This window comes from Pseudochaenichthys georgianus, chromosome 1, assembly GCF_902827115.2.
Source record: "Pseudochaenichthys georgianus chromosome 1, fPseGeo1.2, whole genome shotgun sequence".
Lineage (NCBI taxonomy): Eukaryota > Metazoa > Chordata > Actinopteri > Perciformes > Channichthyidae > Pseudochaenichthys > Pseudochaenichthys georgianus.
In genome coordinates this window covers 396,055-420,576 of record NC_047503.1, presented here as the reverse complement: position 1 = coordinate 420,576, position 24,522 = coordinate 396,055, and the positions used below count along the sequence as shown (strand labels likewise).

General features: G+C 44.5%; 1 protein-coding gene across 6 annotated transcripts in view; it reads right to left on the bottom strand.

Annotated features, from left to right (window-relative positions):
• Nucleotides 1-24,522, bottom strand: part of LOC117455313 (glutamate receptor 2-like) — a 186,024-nt gene that overhangs the window by 85,293 nt on the left and 76,209 nt on the right. For all 6 annotated transcript variants that reach the window (XR_004553080.2, XR_004553081.2, XM_034094784.2 and 3 more), the window contains exons 5-8: nt 20,635-20,709; nt 18,058-18,111; nt 15,799-15,957; nt 14,613-14,780 (exon numbers count right to left, since the gene is read on the bottom strand). Coding sequence is in view for 4 of the 6 variants with exons in the window: in XM_034094784.2 (XP_033950675.1) it covers nt 14,613-14,780; nt 15,799-15,957; nt 18,058-18,111; nt 20,635-20,709 (456 nt within the window). In the remaining 2 variants the exon portion in view is untranslated. The remainder of the gene's footprint in view (nt 1-14,612; nt 14,781-15,798; nt 15,958-18,057; nt 18,112-20,634; nt 20,710-24,522) is intronic.

Genomic DNA, 24,522 nt, shown 5'->3' with positions numbered 1-24,522 from the left:
CATTTTACATATGAAAAGCTCATTTTTGGTTAAGATTGCTATGAGACAGAATGTGTTAGAGCTGTACAAGGGCGTGGAACCAAATGCACGATTTAGAGCAGGGGTGGGGAACCTTTTTCCTCTCAAGGGCCATTTCAATGTTTACAATATCCTCAGAGGGCCGTACAAATTATTGACCTCTGCTTAAAAAAACTAAAATCACAGCACATTCATTTCATGCTGTGCAAAGAAAAAGCAACCTCTTAATCCAGATATCTCACCATGACTCGCGTATGCATGCACGTGCAGGGTGTGGCGTGCTTCCCTGGGAAGATTTTTTTTAAATGTTGAAGTTAAAAGCATCAATCTGGTGCACTTTGAGAGCAACATTAGGAGATCTATGGACACATCTCTCAACACCCAAACACAACTGTAAGCAGATTTTCTTTTAATTTATGGATATTTGACAAATCACTCCCCTTTCAAACTGTATTCTTCTTTATTAATAACTGTCATATAGTATTTTATACCTGTTTACTTTATTATCTTATTTTTTTTATAACTATAATGATCATATAAAGATGTGCCTTTACCTCACTGGTAGTAGAAAAAGCTTCTTATATTCGTTAGCATAGCTAGCTAACCAGATGCTAATGATAACAACACAGTTATTGACTGTATGACAGATGAGCAGATCGCCACTGGGCTTTCAACTAGACACAGACACGCAGAAACTGCGGCATGTGTATGGACTTATCGGTACTGCAATTTCTGAAGTGCTGGAGTGGCGTTCTGGTGCTCTCCGTCAGAACTGCACCCCTGTCAGTCGAGACATATACTGAGCAAGGCACCGTTCCCTACACTGCTCCCCGGGCGCTGTTCAAAATGGCTGCCCACTGCTCCTAACACAGGATGGGTCAAATGCAGAGAAACAATTTCCCCACGGGGATTAATAAAGTATATCAATCAATCAATCAATCAATCAAAGAAAGAAAGTACAATTCAAAAACAACAATATTTATTGTCAATTAACATTACTTAAATACTGTGGATATGTGTAATGTTTAAATATTGAAGTTAAATGCATCAATGTGGTGCACTTTGAGAGCAACATTATGAGATCTATGGATACATCTCTCAGCACCCATATGAAACAGAACTGTAGCATATTTTCCTTTTTGGATATTTTACAAATCACTCCCCTTTTACTCTATCCTTGTTATTTTTAACAACTTTTTTGTTGCTGTCATATAGTATTTTATACCTGTTTTTCATTTAGTCTCATTAATAACTATAATGATCATATCAAGGTGTGCCTTAACCTCACTGAGCTGAGGTTATTTGAGCCTCTCAGGAGATAGCTCTCTTCCACCTGGTTGTAGAAAAGCTCTTTAAATTCGTTAGCATAGCTAGCTAACCAGATGCTAATAACAACAGATCGCCACTGTGCTTACAACTATAGACACAGCCACGCAAACACTGCGGCATGTGTACCCTTATGGGTACTGCAATATTGTAAGGGCTGGAGCGGCGTTCCGGTGCTCAGCACTCCTTTCAGACGAGACATATACCACGTGAAGACACGTTACGCTCGTGTTGTGTTCATGAACCTGTCCTTGGCCAGGAAAAACAGGTACTCGCTTGTTTAATTATTTGTGCGGTCTAGATTTCTTCTTCTTTTTTGAAGTGAGAAGTTGTCCGTCTGTCGGACTGACTCCCTCCCCCCCACCCCCAAAACGAAAACTCTTCTGTTCTCCACGAATTACACAAGTCACCCAAATCAGCGTCCCTATTAATGTATTGATTATAGCTCCGGGTCCGTATAGGTCGGCGTCTGGGTCCGGATCCGGACCGCGGTCCGCCTGTTGCCGACCCCTGACGTACAGGATACATATAACTAATGGTTAGCTCTACCTGGAAGACGTTGTTAGGACGTACAGGATACATATAACTAATGGTTAGACTCTACCTGGAAGACGTTGTTAGGACGTACAGGATATTATAACTAATGGTTAGACTCTACCTGGAAGACATTGTTAGGACGTACAGGATATTATAACTAATGGTTAGACTCTACCTGGAAGACGTTGTTAGGACGTACAGGATACATATAACTAATGGTTAGACTCTACCTGGAAGACGTTGTTAGGACGTACAGGATACATATAACTAATAGTTAGACTCTACCTGGAAGACGTTGTTAGGACGTACAGGATACATATAACTAATAGTTAGACTCTACCTGGAAGACATTTTTAGGACGTACAGGATATTATAACTAATGGTTAGACTCTACCTGGAAGACGTTGTTAGGACGTACAGGATATTATAACTAATGGTTAGATCTACCTGGAAGACATTGTTAGGACGTACAGGATATTATAACTAATGGTTAGACTCTACCTGGAAGGCGTAATTATTACGTACAAAAATATAACCCCAGCATGATATGTTTTGTATGATTATAATGTGTAAAAGGTAAAGACTCTGTATTGGTTTGGACCTATTTTTCTTCAAATAAACTGATCTCACCTTTTGGATTGGGACAACTAAAAAGAAAATCTGTGCTCTCCTCTCCTGCTTCAAAGGTAAGACTGCACCCTGCCACACTCATGTTTAGGTAGGAACACACCCCATTTACTGATACCAAAATCCTTCGGGATCGCTTAAACAGATTAAAAAGAGTTGTCTGAATAGAAACAGCAGTTAATTGAACCTGGTTCTTCGGGGAGTTAGTAGAGGTGAGATCTTGCTGACGTTGGTGGATCTGAGCCAAGCAGTAAACTTACATAGACTCAGTAACTTCGGTCAGGTCAGTTAGTAGGTCAGAGTAATTTACCGGAATAAATTATCAGGACCTCACCTATACTCTAAACAACAATCACAACAGCGGGAAAACAGACAAGGCAGGAAACGTACTTTTTAACCGATCTAAACACATAACATGAAACCTAAACTAGGGACCTGAGGTTACGTACTGTAACCCAGCTTCTATGAGTATAGGCGCAGCCCTCTAAGGCTATCGCTATTGGGTAATCCCTCTGCACGTGTGCAGCACTGACAGACTTAATCCACCTATGACGTGGGCCCCACCTCCGGCCTCACTTCCGTATAAATAGGAAGAAGGCCCGTCCAACTGCTCCCACACAAACAGCTTTTCTTCAGTTATTCGCGGAGCCAGTGGGGCCCGAACCTTAGAGGGCTGCGCCTATACTCATAGAAGCTGGGTTACAGTACGTAACCTCAGTTTTATTTTGTATGAGGCTTCGCCATCTAAGGCTATTGCTATTGGGTTAAGGGCGAAGCAGAATGTAGTCCACGCCCCACTGGTCCGTCCGTAACCAGAAGCACAAAACCCATCTACTCAATTAATAACCCATGCGAAAAAGAAAGGAGCATCACAGTCCCTGGAAATATAGCATTATTCCAAATGAATATTCTCTTTAAGGGAATTAAGGTGAATACCCGTCGTTTAAAAAAAGTAGAGATAAACAAATCCCACTTGTTAAACCTATAAAAGAGGGGCAAAAGGGGCAGCTCTCTGACTACCGATAGGCAGGAGAGAGGGCACGCCGTTTAGTCCCTGACATTACTCAATCTGACAGAACACTCAGTACTGAATGTGTAAGAGAGGAATGGGAGACATCCCTCAAATAAAAACGAATAAAAGAACAGGGGGAAGACCAAGATGCAGCATTGCAAATGTCTTCCACTGGCATTCCTCCATGCAACGCCATAGAGGTTGAAATTCCTCTGGTGCTGTGCGCTTTGATGTTTTCTGGGGGATCCACCCCAGAGTAGACATACGCCTGTGACACAGCCTCACACAGGCGCTGTGCCGACAGAGGCTGTGCCGACAGAGGCTGCCCTATTGAGTGCTCTCTGTAATGCACAAACAGGCGCTGAGACTTGCGCAACGTGGCTGTGCGTGCAATATAACATGACAGCGCGCGCACGGGACGGAGGAGATGAGATGTGGCTTCCTCCTCTGATGTGTGAGGAGGAGGGAAGAAACCATCCAAAGTGATCCCTCTCGATCTAAAAGAGCTTGTGATCACCTTTGGCATAAAAGCCAGGTTAGGGCGCAAAACAGCTCCTTGGATCTGGAGACATGACGGAGCCACAGAGAGAGCAGACACATCACTCACCCTTTAGCTGATGTCAGAGCCAAGAGCAGCTTGACAAGAACTTCAGGGGAACCTGATCTAAAGGTTCAAAAGGAGCTTTACTCAGTGTGCGTAACACTAAGCCAAAACCCCATTGAGGCGCGAAAGCGCGTGACACATGTCTGAGTCTCTGTGCTCCCCGTAGAAAACGTTTTGTCAGAGGGTGACTAAACACCGTACTGACCCCAAACCTACGTGGCAAGATGAAATGGCAGCAGCATATGTTTCGACCGTGCTATAAGCCAATTACTGTCCAGCAACAGCTGGAGGAACGACAGCACGAGGCAGGGGGGCCAACGGGGTCCAGGTTTTTCCCTGCACACCACACGGAACGCTGTCCATTTGGCTGTGTGGGATGTGTGTTCAGCAGCTGCGCTGATCGAACACCTCCCTGGCGATTTATGTAGGCCGCCGCTGCTTTGTTGTCTGTTTGAATCAACACATGTTGATTGTACAGCAACAGGACGAAGTGCTGGATTACTTTCCATACGGAGAGTAATTCAGCACGTTTATATGGAGAGACATGTGAGCCAGCCACTGCCTGCGACATGCACGTTCCTCAGCCTGCGAGAGATGCGTCTGTGAACACTGTGGTGTGTGACGTCACTCTGCTCAGGGGCACCCCTACTGACGTGGAGATTTTTCCAGTGGGTCAAATCCAAAACCACGGAAGGAGGAATGTACACCATGCGTCTCCTCTGACGCACGGGGTCGATGCACAGGCGAATAAACCACTTGGAGTCTCCTCACTATGAAGGAGACCCATGGGAATCACCACGTGACCAGCTGATATCATGCCTAACAGCTGCATCACGGAGAGGGCTGTCACCGCCCCGCGGGGTGTGACGCGCCGGAGAAGAGCTGTCACTTTCTCCCCTCTCCGGGGATAACCTGGGAGGGACGAGGACAGCTCTTCTTCCAGTTGATAATGAAACCCAGGTTTGATAGATGAGATACGAGCTGTATCGTCTGTAAGCCGCTTCCTCCCTTCCTGGAGCGAGCCAGCCACAGCCGGTCGTCCAGGTAAAATAACACTCATCCCCATTCTGAGTAGCTGCTCCCACCGGCTCCACCCACTTTGAAAAAGTGCGTGGAGCCAGGAATGAGAAACGCAGGAAATTCTGTGTTTCGGGATGATGGTTACGTGGAGGAATGCATCCTTCAGGACTATGGATGTGCACCTCCCTGGTGAACACACTCCAGCACCTGTTTGATCGTCAGCATGGGAAAAGGTCATTCCCTTGGTGGACACTGACAGATCGAGGATGGGTCTCATTCCCCCCACCCCGTCTCCTTCGGGACCAGAAAATACCGGGAGTAAAAAACCCTGATTTTCTTCCCCATGAGGAACCCTGGAAAAAAGCTTCCTTTTATCAAGAGTTCCTGCCGCTCTGCACGGAGCATGAGACACTGTTCCCGGGATGACAGGGTTCCCTGTATCCCGAAGAACTGCGGGGGGGAGAGGCGAACTGCAGAGACTACTCTCTGCCCATCCGCCTGCTCATCCATCTGTCCATCAAACACACGCGCCGCCACCCTTGCCCCTTTCACACCAGCGCCTTTTCAGCTCCGGCTCGGAGCTAGAGCCTGAAAAGCGCCGGGTTTTCCAGTTCACACCGGAGCTGCGGCGGCTCTTAGCTCCGGAATCCGCTTCATTTCCAGCTCCAAAAAATTGTCGGTCCAGAGGCAAGAGCTTTGGAGCTAAGAGGTGACGTCGCTTACGTCTCTCTTACGTCGAGGCGTGCAGGAAACTAAACCCACCTCCCATGGGTTGACTGTTATGCCTGCCTACAAGCAGTAGTGCTTATAAACACACTTTATAAAGTCAGGCAACACTAACCAGGCTTCGTGTGATTCTGTTTATTTGTGCCTTACTTTGACCATCCGTTCACTGTTATCGATCATTGTGGAGAGAGGCAGACGTGTTGTTTTGTATTATTGCAGCTATCGGATTAGAGTAGTCAGTTTAGCTTCGGTTGCTATGCTAACATCACCCGTTTTATACCAGAGACACTTTCATAACAGCGTTGTGATACCAAACAGTGTCAATTCAGACTGACACACATTCACTTAGGCTAAGGGGAACTGGGGATATGCATCAGCTGCTTGTGTGAGTCGGACAGTGAATACTTTAGAGCGGCCGCTGCCGTGTGAGCTAACCGGGAGCTAAAGGGAGAATAAAGTCCCGTGGAAGAGCAGCCAGCACTGCAGCGGTCGGTAAATGCTGCAGAAACACATTAATAAACAATGAACCACGGCACTCTGGAGCAAAGTATAAGGTTGGAGAAGTCGTTATTCAATTTATTCTGGCTTCGTGTGATTAAAAGCAACACGATCATCGACCCGACGCTGTTGTTGTTGTTGTTGTGAGCTTCCGTTGGGGAGCAAATCAGCGATGTAAACGGTGACGTCATGACGCAGCAAGGGCAGCTCTGGGGCGCCAGTGGGCGGTGTGCACAGAGCGGGAGCTGAAAAGGGAAACCGGAGCTGAATCAGAAAAGCTCCCGCTCGGAGCTAGAAACTGAAAAGCGCTGGTGTGAAAGCCGCACCTGAGTACCATCCAGTACTCTGATAGCGCCAGGTGTACATTCTCTGGATGTGCTGTGGTTGGTGGAAAACCACGCCAGAGCCCTCCACACGCTGCATTTCACACAGGCTCTCAATATGTCGCAGTTTAGGAGAAGACTCGTAAACCGCGCATTCACGCTCAACATCACTAAGGGATGAGCGGAGGTGTGTGTTAACATGTAATCTCTTTGCGCCTATACTACAGGATATACGGTAGTCTAGGTTGCTCTCTTGAGGCTGTGTAACGCATGCGCAGTGAGTCTGTGTTAGACCTGGAGCATGAGGTCCACTGTTCGTTAATGGCTCTGTATTGGTGTTATGTACGTTGATGGAATAAATCAAGTTAACAGAAGATAAACGTCGTGTTTTTTTGTAGTAGACTAACATTGGTAGCAGAGGATGGTTAGCAGAAGATGGCTACTGCTAACTACAAAGTTCCACCGAAGTTCGACGAATCCCGACCATACGAGTGTTGGAAAAATGAAATCGCCATTTGGCAGCTGGTTACTGAACTTGATAAGAAGAAACAAGCCCTCGCCGTTGTCCTGGGGCTGGAAGGAAGGACAAGGGACATCGCCATGGAAATACCCGCTGTGGATTTGAACAACGACAATGGTATGGACACACTGCTAGCAAAACTAGATGGCATGTTTCTCAAAGAAGAGAGACCGCGCATACGATGCTTACTCTTTTTTTGACTGTATCAAAAAGGAGAGCTCCGTGTCCATGGCGGACTATGTGATTGACTTTGAACAGCGATACAACCGAATGAAAAAGTACGACATGACTCTTCCTGACGCTGTGCTAGCTTTTAAACTTTTGGACACGGCTTGTCTAGACGAGAAAAATAGACAAATGGCGCTGACTGCGTGTACAGATTTAACGTTTCCTGCAATGAAGTCCGCGCTGAAGAGGATCTTTGGGGGGAGAGTGCAAGGCGGCACATCAAACGGAATACATGTTGAACGATGAAGCGTTATTCACAGAGCAACGCTCACAAGGAAGATTCAGACGTCCAACAACGCAGCAGTTTGGACAAGTTGGACAACAAAGGCAACAGTCACAGGGTACCAACCCACTGGATAGGTTCGGTAAGAGATCAAAATGTGCTATATGTCAGAGCACGTTCCATTGGGCTAAAGACTGTCCTCACAAGAGTAGCGAACAAGTAAAGCTAACTGAAGATCGAACAAAGGTAGAGGAATGTGACATTACACTGTTTACTAAAGCCTCACTGTCTGAATCAGAGGTATTCCTAACTGAGTCTTTAGGGACGGCTATCATTGACACTGCATGTACCCGCACAGTGTGTGGAGAAAAATGGTTGGACAGCTTTGTCGCTGATCTCAGTCAAAGTCAAGTGAACCAGATTGTGAAAAGTGAAACTCCAAGCTCCAGACCATTCCGTTTTGGAGATGGAAATATAGTGCATTCCTCCAGAATACTGCACCTGCCTGCCAAAATAGGACAGACAAAATGTCGAGTGGAAACTGAAGTAGTCAAAGCTGATATCCCACTACTTCTGAGTAAGACTTCACTGAAAAGGGCAGGAACCATCTTGGACATGGAGAATGATAGAGCTGTGATGTTTAAACAGAATATCCCTCTTGAACTCACCAGTTCAGGACACTACTGATATCAGAGACAAGGACACAGGATTGAATCAAATTGAAATGAAAGATGAGGTCCTTACAGTCACAGAAGACAGCCAGAATGAAGATGAGGTCCTTACAGTCACAGAAAATATGACCTCAAATGAGAAACACAAAGCTCTCCTGAAACTACACAAACAGTTTGGTCACGCCTCCGCAGAAAGACTACCGCGACTCCTCCGCAGTTCGGGAAATAAAGACAAAGATTGTGACACTATTTTACAACAAATAGTACAGGAATGTGACATATGCCAGAGATACAGCAAGACCAAGCCGAAGCCTGCTGTGGGCTTGCCTCTGGCTTCAGAGTACAATGAAACGGTGGCAGTGGACCTGCACGAGTTGGAACCAAGTTTATGGTACCTCCACATCATTGACCAATTTACACGTTTCAGCGCTGGAAGCATTGTGAAAACAAAGAACTCCTCTGTGATGGTGAACTCTTTCCTTCATACATGGATCAGTGTCCACGGCCCACCACGGAGAATTTACAGTGACAATGGAGGAGAATTCAACAATGCAGTGTTCCGTGACATGGCAGAGAACTTTAACATTGAGACAAAAACCACGGCTGGATACAGCCCCTGGAGCAATGGGCTACTGGAGAGACACAATCAGACCCTCACCAACATCATCCAGAAGGTCAGATGGGAAAATGGATGTGACTGGCAAACAGCCCTAGACTGGGCTCTCATGGCTAAGAACAGTATGCTCAATGTGCACGGCTACAGTCCTCATCAACTGGTGTTTGGCCAGAACCCCAACCTTCCTTCTGTACTGGTTGATAAACCACCTGCGCTAGAAGGTACCACTATGAGTGCTAGAGTAGGAGAGCACATTTCAGCCTTGCATGCCTCTAGAAAAGCATTTACTGAAGCAGAGTGCTCAGAAAGGATAAGACGAGCACTACGTAAGCAGCTCAAACCCACAGATGAGAAATATGAGATGACAAGGTGTATTACAAACGAGCTGAATGCACTGAGTGGAAAGGACCAGGGATAGTTATTGGTCAGGATGGGGCTGTTGTTTTTGTGAGGCATGGTGGTTGTCTAGTGAGAGTGCATCACTCTAGGCTTTCCAAGGTGAACACAAAGGTTAATGAAGAGCAAATGGTACAAAATGATGCTGACACAGAAGCAGGAAGTGAGCAAGGTATAAACAATGCAACTGGTAGTTTAGACAGTGAGCAAAATACAGAGAATGAACAACAATTCGGTGACGGGGAAGCCAATACAAGTGAAGCGATCGATCCTCCAAATACTTTGAGTAGCGTAACACAAACTGAAATGGCGCATAGGCCTAATGCCCATAATAATCCTGCCCCTTCTGCAGGTGTGAGTTTAAAAACAGGACAGACTGTAACATATATCAACAGAGGTGACAATACTCTACTTAAAGCAAGAGTCTTAGGGAGATCAGGCAAGGCTACGGGGAAATATAAAACCTGGTATAACATGCAACATCTAGAGAATGATGGTAGTGATGGGCAAAAGGAATCAATTGATATCTCACAGGTTGATAATCTCAACATTGAAACAGAAGACAGAGAAGCTGATGTACTTGTAACCAAAGACATCTCATTTGATGCAGCTAAACAGGAAGAAATAAAGAACTGGCACAATAATAATGTATATGAGGAAGTTGAAGATGCAAGGCAGAAATGCATTTCCACCAGATGGGTTTGTAGTCTTAAGGACACTCCCAAGGGTATAGTGCCTAAAGCCCGACTGGTTGCCAGAGGTTTTGAAGAGCTGAATATTCAAGATTTACCGAAAGATTCCCCTACATGTGCCACAGATTCACTTAGACTTATGTTATCAGTGATATGTCAAAACCAGTGGGAAGTCCATTCTATGGACATCAAATCTGCATTCTTGCAAGGTATGGAGCTATCCAGGGATATTTATATCCGCCCCCCTCTAGAGGCAGGATGTCAACATGTTGTATGGAAACTAAAGAAATGTGTATATGGTCTTGCAGATGCATCACTATATTGGTACAACAAAGTGAAGGAAATCATGCTGAGTACTGGTGGTAGAGTGTCACAGGTGGATCCGGCAGTCTTTTACTGGTTGGATGAGCAATGTAAGGTCACTGGGGTGCTTGCGTGTCATGTAGATGATTTTCTTTGGGCAGGCTCATCAAACTTTTCATCCAATGTGATCCCCCAACTGCAGTCTGCATTCAAGGTTGGGCGCGAGGAGCATGAAAAGTTCTCCTATGTAGGAATGGATTTGGTAACTGTTAACGGTGAAGTTCAGGTACATCAACAAAGTTACATCGAGAACCTGGAGCCTATTCCCATACAAGCAAGTCGGGCCACACAGAGAAATGAACCCCTCAACGAAACTGAGAGAGAGCAGTTACGATCAAAAATAGGACAGATCCTATGGGTTGCTAAACAGACAAGACCTGATGTAATGTTTGATTCATGTTGTTTGGCTTCTAATATAAAAGGGGCAACAGTACAGTCTGTTCATGATGCTAATAAGATCATCCGTAAACTAAAGTCTGAAAAGGTGACACTCAGATTTCAACATCTGGGAAACAGTGATGCTTTGAACTTGATAGTTTTCAGTGATGCTTCATTTGGAAACCTCCCAGACGGAGGCACACAGGGAGGTACTTTTATAACACTTATGGGAGAAAGAGGGAAGTTTTCCCCCCTCTGTTGGCATTCAAAGAAAATCAGACGAGTGGTTCGCAGTACCCTTGCAGGGGAAACTCTTGCCATGTCAGATGGGGTAGACAATGCAATTTTTCTAGCCACACTATTTTCTGAGCTCACTACTGGAAATGCTGGACTGAATGCACCCCCTGTACTCTGTGTGACTGATAACCACTCTCTGTTCGATGCGCTCAAGTCCACAAAACAAGTCACAGAGAAGAGACTCAGGTTGGAAATCAGTAGCATTAAGGAGCTCATACAGAGCAAGAGGATCAAGCAGGTGCGTTGGTCAGACACAAAATCTCAGCTCGCTGACTGTCTCACAAAAAAAGGAGCTTCGGCTCTTGTGCTCTTAAAAGCACTCAGTGAAGGACAATGGGATCTGGGTTAAAGTGTCTGTTGAAATGGAACATTGAAAACACCTTTGTTTATGTATTTGTTTCTTAAATGTTTCCCTAATTTATGTTGACTACTCAGGGAATTTAAACATTTTTGTTTTAAGTCACTGTATGATTGTTTTATGATTCATGCAATGTAAAGTTATTTTTGTTTAGTTTATTTCTTTAAAAAGATAGAATGAGATTGTTAACATGTAATCTCTTTGCGCCTATACTACAGGATATACGGTAGTCTAGGTTGCTCTCTTGAGGCTGTGTAACGCATGCGCAGTGAGTCTGTGTTAGACCTGGAGCATGAGGTCCACTGTTCGTTAATGGCTCTGTATTGGTGTTATGTACGTTGATGGAATAAATCAAGTTAACAGAAGATAAACGTCGTGTTTATTTGTAGTAGACTAACAGTGTGTGCAGTGCTGTCCACACGAGGCGTAATAATGGCCCTCCGTGGGCTTATTACGACGTGGGTAGGAGGTACGTCTGAGACAGAGGAAACATCCGTGCTGCCTAAACCCAAAAAGTTTAAAGGTTGACGGATTGAATAGTAAGCCCTGCTGTTTTATTAACCGATAAGTTAAAAAACCCAGCCTTAACCGGGGAGCCTTGCTGCATATTATATTCCATCTGTCCATTGAACACACGCGCCGCCACTCAGCGCGCCAACCTGCTCTGGATGTGCTGTGGTTGTCATGGTGACGAGCCACGCCAGAGCCCTCCAGACGCTGCACTTCACACAGGCTCTCATTATGTCCACTGTAACACATTTTCCTGTCAAACAACAGTAAAGCGCCGGCAGTCTCTTCACAGACGCCTGCACTTCACTGTAATACCACAGTACTCATACTGTGAAATGACTTTACAGCCTTTCTCATTAACAGTAAAATACCGGCAGCAGAGACGCCAGCAATACACTGAAATTATACAGTATTCATACAATTTCAGCTTATTACTGTAAAAAATTAAATAATTCACAGAAACATTCTGGTTAGGGGGCTGCCAGTAGATTAGTGCCGAATACCGGCTGAAAAATAACAGTAATTGCTTACAGTGTTAAACTGGACACCGAGGTGCGTTCACGCTCAACACCCCTAAGGGATGAGCGGAGCCGTGTGCAGTGCTGTCCTCACCGTAATAATGGCACTCGTGGGCTCATTACCGTGTGTAGGAGGTAGGTTTGGGACAGAGGAGGAAAACTGAGCTGCCTAAAAACCAATAGGTTTTAAAGACAGCCTATTCATGCAGCGAGCCCTGCTGCCTATAACCGACAGGTTAGGGGCAGCAGGCTTACCCGGTGGGCCTTGCTGCTTATTATTATTCATCTGTCCATCGAACACACACGTCGCCATTCTGAGTAATATTCTGAGAGTGCGCGACATGCTCTGGATGTGCTGTGGTCGTCATGGTGACGAGCCACGTCAGAGCCCTCGCCGCCGTTGACCGTGAAGCAACCCAAGAGGGGCCCGGACCGAAAAGCTGCGAGGGGGCCTCCACACGCTGCATCTCACACCAGCTCTCATCCTGTCTCGGTTTAGGAGAAGGCTCGTAAACTGGACATTGAGGCGCGTTCACGCTCAAACCCGCTGAGGAATGAGCGGAGGTGTGTGCAGTGCTATTCACACAGCGCGTAATAACAGCCCTGGGCTCATTACGACTGTGTGTAGTAGGCCCATCTGGGACAGAAGAAAAAAACCGTGCTGCCTATAACCGACAGGTTAGGAGCATCAGGTTTAAACGTCAAGCTCTGCTGTCTAAAAACCGCCTGGTTAAATACAGCTGGCTTGCGCCACGAGCCCTGCTGCTGCTGACTGACAGGTTACAGCCGGCTCTTGCATCTCCACACGCTGTATTGCACAGCGGCTCTCATCATGTCGCCGTTTAGGAGAAGGCTCGTAAACCGGACATTGAGGCTCGTTCACGCTCAAACCCGCTTGAGGAATGAACGGTGTGTGGAGGCATATCTGTGACATAGGAAACAAGCCCGTGCTGTCTAATCAACCGCCAGGTTTTAAAGACAGCCGGTTTGTGCCGCGAGCCATGTTGCCTAATAACCGACAGGCTATGAGGCAGCCGCTTATGTCATCCGGAGGAGAGCTCTCCTGAACCGGGGGAACGGGGAGATCTCATTAGGCGGCTGCCTTTCCGATGATCTCCGGGAGTTCCTGGAGAATACTGCCTATACGGCAGAGCCTAGATGGCGGATAGTGTCAGCCCGGCAGCTGAACATATAGGCTCGGCTGCCGGGCTGACACCGGGCCCCGCCCTGTCTCCCCCGTCCGGAGGAGAGGGAGGATGCCGGGGGAACCACATACTGATCCGTGAATGGAGGGAAAGGAGTCGGCTGACTGCTGCCCGCCACTCGGATCCAATAATCAAGGGCTTGGCCAATCATCCCCGGCCGCAGCCGCGAGAGCGTTCGCTCTCTGCTGTCTGTGGGCCAGAGGGAGACGGACACAATGAGTGCACGACACCTGGGGATTGAGAGCCGCGTTTGCGTGCTCCAATCCCCGGCAGGACTCACCTGTATCGTCTGTGTAAAGCCGCTTCCTCCCTGGAGCGAGCCAGCCACAGCCGGTCGTAATTCATATGTCGGCCAACCCCGAGCCCCGCCCTGTCTCCCCCGTCCGGAGGAGAGGGAGAATGGGGCCAGGGGGAATGTTTGCTTTCTAGTAAACAGCTCTGAAAAGAGCTTGTGCCTGTACAGTGCTTCTGCAACGGAGTGCTGAAGAAAAATGGGAGCAGTTGGACGGGCCATCTTCCTATTTATACGGAAGTGAGGCCGGAGGTGGGGCCCACGTCATAGGTGGGCGTGGATTAAGTCTGTCAGTGCTGCACACGTGCAGTGGGATTACCCAATAGCGATAGCCTTAGAGGGGGAAGCCTCATACGAAATAGAACAATCTTAGCAGAGCCGTCTACGCACAACAGAATGTTGTACTGTGGGAAGTTATCACTGCGGCAATCATTTCATCTTTTGTCGTAGTATGTTCACATCAACCACATGGATCCTCTACATAATCTTCAGATATCAGGATATATCCTTTAAACACCACATTAAAAAAGTTCAAGGAGCGCCTTCTTCAAAACTATGCAGTCCTTACATATGTTACTTAAAGGCTGAATTAATTTAACTTTTATCAGCTTTAATAGAAATGGGCCCGTCTCTCTCTCTTCTTAATGAGGTTACCTGTTTGAGGGCACGTTCAATCTCCACCCCTTGTGCCCAGGGAACTGCTGGGTTGGCCAAACAGTCCCCACTGTTGCCACGACGACTCATGTCTATTCTCTGCTTGTGAAGAAAGCGGAATGCTTCCGTCATCACATGGACAGCATCATAGGTGAGGGCTGAGGTGTACTGTAAGACAGAAAAAGTTATACAAATCAAAATCATCTCAATAACCTGCTGCCTATTTCAGAATCTGAAATACTTGATTCCAGGGGGAAATTGGTTTAGTGTCAGATGTTCCATTTGAAAATAAATCAAATACAAAAAGAAAATTGAAAAAATATTGATGAAATCTTAAAATAAGATGCTGAAGGGGCTGAAGGAAGGCCAGCTCTGTATTTGGAGTTAAACTGGACAATCTGGAGGAGGTGGCAGAGGGGAGGATGAGGAGGAAGCTGGACTGTACCCCCCCCCTCCTCCATGCAGAGCAGGATGAGGAGCACGTTGAGACTCACCCCTCCTCGGCCAGTAGCCATCAGGCTGCTTAGTCAAGGACAGACCCCCACTTAAGAACGTTGATGACAGCCTGCACATGATTTGCCCTTGATTGACCTACTTTGGACTTGCACTTGCCAATATCTATTTTATTATTCATAATTATTCACATTTGTATACGTGTAAACAGTTTCACTGAATTCAAGTTTTGATATGTTACTATGTGCTGGTATTTACATTCTTTATTTTTTTTTCTTAATTATCTTTGTGTCAACTCTCCCAATGCTACCCTATGTTTTAATCTCATTTCTGTTGTTGCTCCCTCGGCTGCTCAATAAAGGTTTATCTAATTGTATCTCAATTTATCTACAACCATGCAGATAGTGTGGGTTTTAAAACATCTACTTTACTTCAGGCTGTTAATGAGTACTTACTATGTTTAAGTGTGTTACCACATTGGTTGTTTCATAACCTTTTTGAAATGTATTTTGGGAAAAGTGGCTGTGGAAAAATTGATTATTGGAAATATGATGTCCAATTTTACTGCAAACATTAAAAAGTGTTTCATGACAAAATATGTTCTCCTCAGTACCTGGAGAGTTAGGTCAGATTATTTAATTTAATTAAGCATGATTGTGCTAGTGTATGGAACAATTTAAATTAATTCTAACCAGCCTACTGTATGAACTAATGTTATATGTCCAAATCTTACTCTGATTCGTGAATCAGCTCCTGGATACTCCTTCTCTTCCAGGGCCTCCCATCGCTGGTCAAACTTTGCCACCACAGGATCATCAAAGTCTACTATCTGAAACCCAGACACATTCGCACCTCCATACTGGATTTTAGATAGGTCGCCATCTACAAAACCCTGAAAGATGATAAACACAACATTTCAGTTAATGACTTTGTAGTTGCGTTCTATACATAGAACCACACATGTGTGCCCTACTGGAGGCAGATCTGCTACTTCAACTACAACTTTCATTCACAAGAAAAAAAGCAGTTAAAAACCAGGCTTCTTTTCTATCCTGCACTACTGAATGTGGCTATGCCTTGCAGAGGTGGGAAGTAACTAAGTACTCGAGTACTGTACTTAAGTACAATGTTGAAATCCACTGCAGTTCAGAGGTAAATGGTGTACTTTTACTCCACTGCATGTATTTAATACCTTTAGTTACTTTACAGATGTGGATGAATGATGTGAAATATAATCAAGTGTTAAATCAGACTTTAGTTCCACCTGGAGTAAATCCACCAGCTACCCTGCAGTCTACAAAGTACTTCAGACTAGCTGCACCTTTACCAGATTTGAGAACACTTTCATGATCAATCATTATAAAACATTAGTGGTGCACGATAATATCAGGTTAATATCGGCCCGATAATTATCGGTCCGATATTAGGAATTATGACGTCATCCCGATAAACCCGATAAAAGTATTAATAGCCCCGATAATATACAATATATTTTTTGGGTAAAAAAAAGAAAAAAATCCTGCGGTGTGGGTGGATTGGGATGAGGGGCGCTTGTTTTTCACTCAGCTCCTCCCGTTTTGCCAGTACTGTGGTATTGGTGGTTTAGGAAGAGGGGAGTTTTTCACAAATCCAGCGCTCCCTAACTCCTGCCTGGCTGTGACGTAAATGGCGTGCGGCCGTGAAGCCAGGACAGTAAACAAACATGTCGTCGGTAGTATGGGACTATTTCAAAGTTTCAGGGTTAGATAGTTCGCTTGCTATTTGTAACAAATGCAATGCAGAAGTTCCACGAGGAGGGAAAAAGGCAACGAGCTATAAAACTTCCAACCTGATCAGTCACCTGAAACATCGCCATCGCTACGATGGTGTGTTAAAAGCGTATGAAGACGCCTGCGCTGCTACACTAGCGGCGAATCCAAAGCCAGCTGCAAAGGCACCGGGGCTTTTACCTATCGACGAGGCTTTTGAAAAAGGCAAGAAGTTTGCCAGAGACGACCCCAGGGTTAGTTTTGTTCATAGTAGTAATGCTCATGTCATTTGCTCACTACTAGTCTTTTTTTTACCACCAGGTGTGCAAAAACTACAGGTACATTTAATATATATATATATATTATATTATAATCGGTTATCGGTATCGGTCTTGAGAAGCAGGAAGTTATCGGTATCGGTTTCAAAAAACCAATATCGTGCATCCCTATACTGTAAAACATATCATATATATTATTCTGAAATGGACCAATCTGCACAATGACTACTTTCACTTTTGGTACTTTAAGTATATTTTGATGAGAATACTTTTCTACTTTTACTTGAGTAACATTTTGAATGCAGGACTTTTAATTGTAGTATTCCTACACTCTGGTACTTTTACTCAAGTATAAGATCTGAGTACTTCTCCCACCCTTTGATGTTGTGCTATGCTAACATCAGCTAAGACCAGTCCATTTCAGCTGAGTGTAAAAGTGATTGGATCTTAGAAACAAATAAATGGGTACAATTCAAAGTAGGTAAACGACACAGAGAGTTGACAACGGAGAAATCAGCTGAAGAAGACATACAGGAATTTAAAATACTGGAACACGGTGTGAGCTCTAGTAGTGTTTAACGACTGGTAATAGAAAATAAAATGTGAACACACTCGGACAATCACCGAAAACCTCGATCAGTGCTGCTGTCGTTTTAAGCTACAGTTGCTATCACTTTAATTCCAGCTGTTGCTATGCAGTAGAACACTTTTTTTTTTATAGCAGAAGCAAAACTGAATTTGTTTAATGAATAACATTATTTTTTTGTCAAATTGTTGATTTTCTTCAGTGAGCAGTAATAAGCGGGATAATGTGCAGCGAGCCAATCATTGATGAGAAAATAACCCGATTGTAAATGTTTGTCCCTCTGATTACCTGACCTCCTGTCCCAACCACTACGCACAGTACGTCATGCATCAGCAATACATAGCAGTTTTTGCTTAAATCAGACATAAACGGGGGCTCACCAGGTTAGCGATGATATAGTGGTACCCCTTCACATGCCTGCCTATAGTGATCACCTGATGGGAAAAGAGTACAAGCTGTGTCAATACATCATTGTGTGTGTTACCATTTGTCACCTATCGTTGCTGTCTCGTGAAAACAATGAATCTCCAAAAGGTCTTTTCATGAGCTAGGAAAAAAGTCCAGTTCAGCTGATCTTATATTTACATAGGGCATAAAGGGTAGGGGGCTACAGTGGCGTATACATCACTTCTTTGATCAGTCACTCTCACACCAACCAGACTACAAACCCTCTAACTGAAAAAGTGCTGTGTGTAATACAGATGTGTGAATCAGCTTTGCTGTATTTAAGAAAGTTAACGCAATTCTGACAAAGTGAGGCCTAAAGCTCTGCCATGATGTCCTAAGCATATCACCAGTGTCAGAGTCAACGTAAAGAGCCAGCGAGTGTTGGGCAGTTCACCACATGTGTTGAGAAGCATGCAATTTCATTTACACTGTCCCCTCACGTTCATAAACATTTGACATTTAGTCATTAATTAATTAATAATTAATTAATTGTAAGAACATATCAAGGATTTTAAGTGAATAATTTGTATGTTGTTTGTTGTTAACAAAAATGACTTAATAGAAATAAAGGTTTAGCAGATGCATTTCCCTCAGGGCTTGCCAAGTTAAACCTGATCTGAAAAACAAAACCAACCAAAAATACATGAAACTAAAATATATTTTAAGTCCACTTTTAAGTGTCATATAATGCAATCTGAATATGTGCCAGCTGACCTAAGGAGAGATACTAGAGAAAGTCATATACACTGAACAAAAATGCAACACTTTTGTTTTTGCTCCCATTTTTCATGAGATGAACTCAAAGATCTAAAACATTTTCTATATACACAAAATAACCATTTCTCTCAAATATTGTTCACAAATCTGAAACAATCTGTGATAGTGAGCACTTCTCCTTTGCCGAGATAATCCATCCCACCTCACAGGTGTGGCATATCAAGATGCTGATTAGACAGCATGATTATTGCACAGGTGTGCCTTAGGCTGGCCACAATAAAAGGCCACTCTGAAATGTTCAGTTTTATCACACAGCACAATGCCACAGATGTCGCACGTTTTGAGCGAGCGTGCACTTGGCATGCTGACAGCAGGAATGTCCACCAGAGCTGTTGCCCGTGAATTGAATGTTCATTTCTCTACCATAAGCCGTCTCCAAAGGCGTTTCAGAGGATTTGGCAGTACATCCAACCGGCCTCACAACCGCAGACCACGTGTAACCACACCAGCCCAGGACCTCCACATCCAGCATGTTCACCTCCAAGATCGTCTGAGACCAGCCACTCGGACAGCTGCTGCAACAATCGGTTTGCATAACCAAATAATTTCTGCTGTCAGAAACCGTCTCAGGGAAGCTCATCTGCATGCTCGTCGTCCTCATCGGGGTCTCCACCTGACTCCGTTTCGTCGTCGTGACCGACTTGATTGGGCAAATGCTCACATTCGATGGCGTCTGGCACGTTGGAGAGGTGTTCTCTTCACGGATGAATCCCGGTTTTCACTGTTCAGGGCAGATGGCAGACAGCGTGTGTGGCGTCGTGTGGGTGAGCGGTTTTCTGATGTCAATGTTGTGAATCGAGTGGCCCATAGTAGTGGTGGGGTTATGGTATGGGCAGGCGTATGTTATGGACGACGAACACAGGTGCATTTTATTGATGGCATTGTGAATGCACAGAGATACCGTGACGAGATCCTGAGGCCCATTGTTGTGCCATTCATCCACGACCATCACCTCATGTTGCAGCATGATAATGCACGGCCCCATGTTGCAAGGATCTGTACACAATTCCTGGAGGCTGAAAACATCCCAGTTCTTGCATGGCCAGCATACTCACCGGACATGTCACCCATTGAGCATGTTTGGGATGCTCTGGATCGGCATATACGACAGCGTGTTCCAGTTCCTACCAATATCCAGCAACTTGGCACAGCCATTGAAGAGGAGTGGACCAACATTCCACAGGCCACAATCAACAACCTGATCAACTCTATGCCAAGGAGATGTGTTGCACTGTGTGAGGCAAATGGTGGTCACACCAGATACGGACTGGTTTTCGGACCCCCCCAGACCCCCCAATAAAGCAAAACTGCACGTTTCAGAGTGGCCTTTTATTGTGGCCAGCCTAAGGCACACCTGTGCAATAATCATGCTGTCTAATCAGCATCTTGATATGCCACACCTGTGAGGTGGGATGGATTATCTCTGCAAAGGAGAAATGCTCACTATCACAGATTGTTTCAGATTTGTGAACAATATTTGAGAGAAATGGTTATTTTGTGTATATAGAAAATGTTTTAGATCTTTGAGTTCATCTCATGAACAATGGGAGCAAAAACAAAAGTGTTGCATTTATATTTTTGTTCAGTGTAGTTGACAGAGATGTAAGACTGCAAAGGATAAATCATAATTCTGAAAGGTTAGACACTTTCTTGCTGGAAATGGATTGGGTGGATATTATTAATAATATAAGTAGAAATAATATAATTGTTCTAGTGAAAAGACTGCAACCAACCTGTTCCATGATGTCTTTGACTTTGTCTTGTTCACAGTCCAGGATTATGCGTCGTTCCTTACGGATCTCTAGGTCCTAAAAACATCAATGTCATGAGTTGTGTGCACCAATGTAGACCTGAAACCTGTAGAAATGTTTAATTCAGAAGCAGTTTAATTAAGATCCCTGATGTACAACATGCTGCAAGTGTTTTGCGATGTTGTCAAGTCGAGTCCAAAGTAATCAAATTTGTGACTCGAGTCTAAGGTCGCATTCACACCTAAAAGTCTGCTTCTCTGGTGCGCACCAGACGACAGTTTGTTACATTGTTTCATTTCTCAGAAGGTTCGGTTTGCGTTCACACGGGCAAAATTCAAACAGACTATCAACTTTAAACACAAGTCATGTGCACGGAAATGCTCTTCAACAATTGGTCAGACATTAATGCGGTAAAAATGCAAATCCCGGCTATTTCTACTGTGCCTCCACCATGGGGCATCGACAGGTTATTTTCATGCTGCTGTTAATCTGGAGAGTTGAGAGCATATCAACTGACTCTAGTGGACGGCTCATATGATATAATCAGGGCTGCACATAACTGGTGCGCAGGTACGCATGCGCACCCCCCACCAAATAGAGCACCGGATCATTTTAAAAAAGGCGCATTTGCGTACCAACATTGAGAGGGAGAGAGAGAAAAGAGAAAAGAGAGGGAAGAGAGAAGAGAGAGATAGAAAAGAGAGGGAGAGAGATATTTGCGAGTTGCATAAGAACTGGTAAGATAGCAGGGTTTCCCACACATAGGTATATTAAAGGGAAATGGAAACACTTTTCAAACTGCTTTCTAAAACGAACGGGAGGAAATGCAGCCCGGCTCTCGATTTTTAATCCTAATTTAATCTTCATCTGCACCACGATCATTTATGTTTATGTTCGCCGAATTGACATGAAATCACTGACACATATGAATATACTGTTCAACTTCATTAAAACGTTATTAACATGCCTAAACTCAGTAATTCACTAAACATATTTATATTTTAATGGAGCCTCGTCGGCAGATCAGGATGAAAGGTGTTATTTTCCCCATACGGAACAAGTCGCTGCACATTTTCCCGCTTATTACACGGCCACATTCTCAACAAAGTAACGACATGACTCCCAATATTAATTGAAATGCTTTTATGGATTTAGAAAATGTTTTTATTGATTTAAAAAATAGTTGTATTGATTTAAATTGACATGCATCCGCTAAGAAAAATAGTCCGTTGTTACCGTTTTTTAAACAGTCTGAATGAAACGGCAGCTCTCAGCTGTGTATTTGCACACCTAATGGCCCATCAACCACAGCTCTCTCCCCCCCTTCCCCCCTGATCTTTCTTCTCCAGCAGCTAAATTAACTGTAGGTTACTCTGAGTGACAAGCTTACAGTTGACACAACACTGTCATTGCAAGTGACCCTCAGGCTGCGGCCCCACGAGGACGAAAACAGCTAAACGCATAGGATTAACGCAAACGCAATCGCAAACGGCTTCCGTCCACACGCAATAATTATCCGGATAGTGTCTGCCCACACGAGCTCCGTTTAGCTCCAACCGCTGGAGAAGCTGCAGTACATATGCAGGAGCCTCTACGTGGCGCTGTAACTTCCTCCACAAAAGCAGCGAAGAAGCATGGTTGTCATGGTTGCCCTTCTGTTTATTCTCCGCGGTGGGGGCCGAGGAACCGGGCAGAGTTTTTCGCCAGTCAGGGTGTATTAAAGTTGAAATCTTCCGGACAAAATTATGAAAGTGCCGGTCAAAGGTCTTCTTTGTTATTTATTGAGCTTTAAAACAAATGAATAACGACTCTATATAATATAATGATAAAATACACGGAGCCTCTCTTTTTCCTCCCTCTCTTCAGACAGCGTCAGTGTCTGTCTCATGCAGCAGCTCATCCAGTAATCAGTGACCCGGCCGACTGTAAAAATAAACATATTTATAACTAGTTTAGGGAGTTTGAGAGGTAATTAAAATAGCTAAGGGTGATGATCTGACTTGAAGTGTGTGTTTTGCTGCAGCGGGAGGAGCTGCAGGTGAGCAGAGCTGCGTGTCTCCGTCCTGTCAGATTAGACTTCACTCGCAAGAGAAAGATAAATAATCTGAATTCAGGGTGCAGTTTACTTTGACGTGGGGGTGAGCAGCAGAGGTGGGGAGAGGCGGGGCTATTGCCTCATCATTATTGCTGTAGATGTTGCACAAACAACTGTAGCATGGTCAATAGCGTCCGGAGCACGATAGCAACTCTGCGATCCGCCATTGTTGTTGTTGTTGGTGGCGAAACACTTCAGCACTGGCGCGGGGTAAGTGGAGGTGAGCAGAAGAGGTGGGGAGAGGCGGGGCTATTGCGCAATCACTATCAGTGATCTGAAAATGTCCGTATAGCGCCGTATAGGGTGCACACACGGAGCTGTTTGACCCCCCAGAGAGTGGCGTATGCATTTCTATCCACCTTGGGACCCGTTGTCGTTTCCTCAGTCGTTTAGTGCCATATTCGGTCGTCCTCGTGTGGCCCAACGGTCTATATGACACTAAACAGTAACGCAAACGACCGAATTCGTCCTCGTGGGGCCGCAGCCTCAGTTAGTTGACTTTTATGTTCAACTGCTAAATTTGTTACTGATAAAAAAGGGCTTCTACTGTACCTAATTACCTTAACACTAGAACCGCCAGAGGTTTTTGTATAGGCCTACCTAACACCGTCAAATCCCGCTATTAGAATGCAATTTTTAACAACATAGGGTGCTACATAACACAATTTCAGGAAAAGTCACGGACTGGAAGACTTTAATATTTTATTGAAAAAAAGTTACATTGCACACACGCAACACACATCACACAAATTGACCCGATTGGCGGTTCTAGTGTTAAATAAACTCACTAATTAATGAAACCAGTTCAATACGCATTATTATATTCTTATCATTCTTTATGAGCGCAGAAATAGTCTTAAAATCAGACCTGTTTTTTAAATGAAATCTGACGGCAGGCAGTTAGCTCTGATCACCGATGATAAATGTGCCACACCTAATCGCTGGCCATTCAGCCACAGAGCTCCCTCTATACAAATCAAACTGTAGATGGTGTGAAAGCACCTATTGTTTTAAATAATGGTCGGAATGTGACCTGTGAGCCTTCTGAATTACCGTGGGACAGCACATTCTAAACTAAAATGTTCAATCAATAAAGTAACATCTTATCTTAATAATATCTTCATATTAATAATAATAATAAATCATACAGTATGTGTCCGAAAGGGAGCAGGAGGAAGCAAACACACAAATATACAAAAAATATACTGCATATTAAAGCAAACGATTGTAAAGGTAAAAGTATGAGCATAACAAATAAAGAAGTGTAATGTAAACATTTACATTATTATTATGATTATTTAATATATAAAGACTATATATTATTGAATTACAAGGTTAGATACACTTTAGTTGATCTAAAATATTGATGTGTTCAAATGCTCTTCAAAACACAACTGCAAGTCCATGGAACTTGTCTTTCTGTATTTGTGAATGAAGCGCCATCTCCTGGTTAAAACCTGAAATTGAAAATCTGGCAACGCCCTCTTGGTAAATAGTGGGAGGGCTTAACATTCCTCGATACTGGTCTTAGGCAGGTCGTAGGCAGGAAGCTGTAAGCTGGAGTCTGAAATGAGGTGCTACATCTGTATTTAGGTTTAATTGTTTTAATCCGTCCACGAGCACGATGGCATCTGCGATCCCTCGCTCTACCCCTCGCTATCGCGTGAAGGGTCTGCTTTATGCACTCCGCACAGTAACCCTGCTGCGTGCTCACTAGCGCACCCCCCCCGTTCATAAAGTCAAGTACCCCTCAAAAGGTCTGGTTTATTTCATTT